Source organism: Myotis davidii, unplaced genomic scaffold (genome assembly GCF_000327345.1).
Source record: "Myotis davidii unplaced genomic scaffold, ASM32734v1 scaffold41, whole genome shotgun sequence".
NCBI classification, from domain to species: domain Eukaryota; kingdom Metazoa; phylum Chordata; class Mammalia; order Chiroptera; family Vespertilionidae; genus Myotis; species Myotis davidii.
Genome location: NW_006292344.1, coordinates 2,738,595 through 2,743,730, shown reverse-complemented (window position 1 = coordinate 2,743,730; position 5,136 = coordinate 2,738,595). Strand labels below are relative to the sequence as shown.

Below are 5,136 nucleotides of genomic sequence, written 5' to 3'. Positions count from 1 at the left end.
TGTCACCTCCCTCCACTTCCACATTTGCCTCTACACGTGCCTGCCTCTACCAATGGTGACTAAATAGCCTTGGCAAATGTCCTAGATCTGGTTTAGGAAAATTGACTAACAATTCCCCAAGCTTAACATTTAGTAATTTCCTCAAGGTCACCACAGCATGCTGTTATCTGGAAAAGAAGAGAGATCTCCTAACTCAGGCTCTTAATACTTAACATAACTTCCAACACCATGACGCCCACTTCCAGTAAAGAAAATTGATTTAAGAAAAAGTCATAGCCCTTTAAGTTCAAGCCAAATATTGTATATTATAGTAATACGGTAAGTCTTGGGAATTTGGAACATATTCATTTTTTTATGAGAAAGAAATTTTAAAAAGTATTACCACACAGTGTCTTGGATCTAAACTTATTAGAAACATATTAATTGCACAATAATGTTTGGTAAAAGAAGCAAGGAATACAACTAATAAAAAGTGACATTATAACTCTATGTAAATTTTTGTTTGGTTCAAAACTGTCCTAAATGTGGAGTAAAACTGGCTTTTAAAACATAAATGTATTTAGAAAGCCAGAATATTTGAATTTTTAGAGTTAGAAGATCATTAAAAATTGGAGAAATATACAAATGGTTTCTGAATACAGTTATTTATTACTAGTGATGCTTGTTGAAGCCCTAAAGGATATTATTATGTCACTCTTACTTTGCTGCATTGACTATATTTATCTGAAAAATACTTTCATTCAAATTTTGAGTTCTTGGTGGATGTGTTTCCCACCTTTTCCTTTTGCTTGTCATTTGGAATTAGGAGGAGTGTGACCAGCTAAGGTAAATGACCAGCTAACTAAGAGGAAACAGTTGAGGATTGTTTGTTGTTATTTTCTTAAGAAATAAAATAGCTAGCTATTTGTTTCTGATATTTTAATCAAATAAACAGAACTCATTCTTTCCCTCACATTCCCCCACCTGGAGATAAGAATCAATGGGCAGCACGGATTCTGTTAGCTATGCTACATTGGCTTGAGTTGGCCAGCTTATGTAAAAAATAGCACACTTTTTTTCTTTTCTTTATTTTTTTATTGATCTCAGAGAGGGAGGGAGAGGGAGAGAGAGAGACAGAAACATCAATGATGGGAGAGAATCATCGATAGACTGCCTTCTGTATGCCCAGGCATGTGCTCTGACCAGGAATCGAACCATGACCTCCTGGTTCATGGGTCAACACTCAACCACTGAGCCACCATGGCCAGATGGCACACTCTTTTTTTTAATGTATCAGAAAATGTACCTTTCCTTCCTGTTGTGGTTTGGGGTTCTTCTTCAAGGTCATCTGAACCCTGCCTGAGTAGCTTTTGAAAGAAGGCAGTTGTGATAAATTAAATCGTACAGTCATCATTCTCAAGAGAACCCGCTCACTCAGCACTAGCATGAATGAACTATTTATTCTCTTGCTGGCAAAGACTACCTTCATCTTCATTATAAAAATCAAAATTTGGGTAAAATATAGCAAGCATTTTTTTTTATCCTCTGGTTCATTAGCCACTTGTGTTTCCTCAGCTCATGCTTAGATAAGCCAGAGGCCACAACTAAAGGAAGCATGAAAACTCCTACGCTTCAGAATCTTGGCCTGTTTGCAGGCAAGGAGAATGGGAACAAAGAAAGGGGAATGGAGAGAGGCAAAGTGCTTATTTAAATTATTCAGCTTTCACCCTTCTCTTATTTTACAATTCCGTACAATATTAGGATTTGGTATAGCTAAATTTTGCCCAGTTGTTGGACTAATTTGTAACTGGGCCAAATGGGTTCCTAGGCTACAGCTGTAAAGGAATATTGTTTTTATTTCCCCTTTAGGAGAAGTTGCCTGAAGATGTTAATACACAGAAAGAGCATTCTCCTTTACTTCTCTGCAGGGAACTCCCCACCTACAGGACAGTTCCTTTCTCTCAACTGGCCCTTAACAAAACCAGGACCCATACTTCAGGTTTTGACTCTGGCCTATTTCAGCCTATTAACATATCCAAAAAGAGGCTCTGATGTTGTTATAATAGGAGAGTCAACTATTCAGCTGGGTGTGAGTGGGGTGAGATGGCCTATGTCACTTTTAGGAGATGTATAGAAAACAGGGTACAGGGAAGGGACGAGGGCAGTACAGACTCAAGACCAGCAGACAGAAGATTTGGAATCTACTATTTTTAAAAAATATATATTTTTATTGATTTAAGAGAGAAAAGGGGAGAAACATCAATGATGAGAGAGAATCATTGATTGGCTGCCTCTTGCACGCCCCTTCCTGCAGGCCCTATGCTCTTGACTGGAATCGAACCCGGGACTCTTCAGTCCGCAGGCTGACGCTCTATCCACTGAAATAAACTGGCTAGAGCTTGACTATACTGTTAATTACTATAGTGATCACTGGTTAGGAGGCCTTGGCAAGTCACTTAACTCCCTTGGTGAAAAGGATTTCTGGTCATGGAGTGAGGATAATAATGATATGGTTCCCAGGTATGGTGAGGTGAGGACTGCCCTGTTGTTACTGTGGCTCTAACTGAGGTCTGGACATTGAGCTGACTGGGGGGACCCACTGTGGGCTCTTGTTTTCCAGATCACTACGTGCAGGTGCTTGTTTGTCAGCATGAGTGCGTGAGGGAACTTGCCACCCGCCCTGGCCGCCTCTCCCCGATTGAGAACTTTCTTCCCCTGCATTATGACTACCTACAGTTTGCCTACTATCGAGGTAAAGCGTGGGTTATCCGTGAAGACCTTTTCAGGCCAGGCGTGGTGCTCCTCATTACAGAATCTCTCTCTTCTCCCACATCACCATAACTCAGGACAAGAGGAGCAGGAGGTGAAACTATAAATGGGAAATGCTGTGATAATGTCCTGCAAATGATACGAGACTGACATTTTATGTGATTTTCAATTTTTTTTTTCCGATTTAATTATAAAAAGTAATATAGTCACAGGTTCAGAGACCAAATATCATAAGAGACCCCCTCGCTTCCTTTTCCTCACAGCCAGATGTTATGTCCTGCAACATAGTTTCTTATTTATCCCTCTAAAAAGTTTATATGGAAACAATACACACATACACAACACCACACACACACACGTACATACCCTGACTTATTTCTGCATCTTACACAATGAAGATAGCATATTATTTACACTGTTCTCTACATTGATTTCTTTACCTAAAAATACATATCAGACTTTTTTAGTGGGTATGGCCTATGAAATTACCATTTGCTTAGGTCAAATTTGGGTAATTTTATATGATTCAACCTAATTGTATCAATACATACAGACCTTCCCCATTGATATTTTTTTACATCTGCATATCATATAATTTATTTCATGTGATTCTTTACTGATGGGTATTGTATTATTTATAATTTTTATGATAATCAATGGTAAAATGAATAACATTTTACATATATTATTTTACATTTGCACATAATACCTATAAGATGGAATTCTATGATTAAATGGTTTATTTGTTTGTAATTTTAATAGATGTTGCCAATTTTTTCTCCATTGAGTACATTTTTTATTGCTCATCAACAGAATATATTATCAAATTGTCAGATATCAAATTATCCCAATCTATTAGGTGAAAAATAATATCAATATAGTTTAATTTCCATTTATCTAAGAAAGAGACTGAGCATCTTTTCTTATATTTAAGAGCACTGAATATAACTTTGATTGCTGAAATTAGTCTTAGGTACCATGTTGTCAAACTCAGTACAAAAATCAGAATTAACTACTAAAATTCTATTCTGTGTATCTATATTAAATAATATAAATTGTCAGCATACATCTTCAGATGGAAACTTTTGATAATTTATGTAAAACAACTAGCACCAAAGAAGACCAAAGTAGTACATTTGGAATACCTAAAATCGTGTTTCTTCTACCTGTAACTATTTCTGATTGCTATCTTCCCTTATTGACATATGATGCTGACTTTTCACATACATGTTGAAGTATCCTTCAATCTCCTTTAGACAGACCTCAGCTGACTCTAATGCTTCAACTCCTTGATCTTTCAGTTGGTGAATATGTGAAAGCCCTAGAGTGTGCCAAGGCCTATCTTCTTCTCCATCCAGATGACCAGGATGTCCTAGACAATGTGGATTACTATGAGAGCCTGCTGGACGACAGCATGGACCTGTCATCCATCGAGGCCCGAGAGGTGAGATCAATGTTCTCAGAAGGAATTCTGCATTCTACTAGGTGCTCCAGGGAGAGTTAGTAAAAAATATAACACTGCACTTAAATATACCTGAAAATTTAGTAAAGGTTCTAGAACTTGGTTCTTTTGAACTTTGTTAATTCCAGAAGCATGTTTTTTCATATGTACTAGCTTTTCATATGTAAAAACCTGTTGAGAATGAGACATTTTTGCAGCTCTGTTTTTCTTTTCTTTTTTTTTTTTTTGCTTACTGTCACTGTCTAATAAAACCTATTTCCACTTAAATACTTATTATATCTCTTAACTGTTATTTAAATTTTTCTTTCATATTTTTCTCCTCTAGGATTTGGCTGTGTTTGTGAAGCGTCATAAACTGGAATCAGAACTAATAAAATCGGCTGCAAAGGGCCTGGGGTTTTCATACACTGAACCGGTAAGAGCAAAAAGGAAAAAGGGAGTGTTTTTTAAAAGAACTGTTCAGTGGGCATTTTCTTTATACTTTTATTACCCAGTTTTGTTTGTTGAAGATTCTAATCCCCTGCCTGAACAAAAAGAGGATATGTGTGAATGATTCAATACTAGAGGCCCGGTGCACGGATTCGTGCACTGGTGGGGTTCCTTGGCCTGGCCTGTGGGGATCAGGCCAAAACTGGCTCTCTGACACTCCCCAGGGGTCCTGGATTGTGAGAGGGCACAGGTCAGGTTGAGGGACCCGACTGGTGCATGAGCGGGGCTGGGGAGGGCCTGCTGGAGGGTTCCAGGGTGTGTCTGGCTGTCTCACCTAGTCCCAATTGGCCAGACTCCAGCAGCAAGCTAACCAACCAGAGTGTCTGCCCCCTGGTGGTCAGTGCACATCATAGCAACTGGTTGAATGATCAAATGATTGGACACTTAGCATATTAGGCATATATATATATATACTAGAGGCCCGGTACACAAAAATA

The 5,136-nt window shown here is 38.3% G+C and overlaps 1 protein-coding gene across 3 annotated transcripts in view; it reads left to right on the top strand.

Annotated features, from left to right (window-relative positions):
* Positions 1 to 5,136, top strand: part of P3H2 (prolyl 3-hydroxylase 2) — a 166,078-nt gene that overhangs the window by 133,587 nt on the left and 27,355 nt on the right. For all 3 annotated transcript variants that reach the window (XM_006765870.1, XM_015565386.1, XM_015565384.1), the window contains exons 4-6: positions 2,600 to 2,731; positions 4,050 to 4,192; positions 4,536 to 4,625. In XM_006765870.1, coding sequence (XP_006765933.1) covers positions 2,600 to 2,731; positions 4,050 to 4,192; positions 4,536 to 4,625 — 365 coding nt within the window. The remainder of the gene's footprint in view (positions 1 to 2,599; positions 2,732 to 4,049; positions 4,193 to 4,535; positions 4,626 to 5,136) is intronic.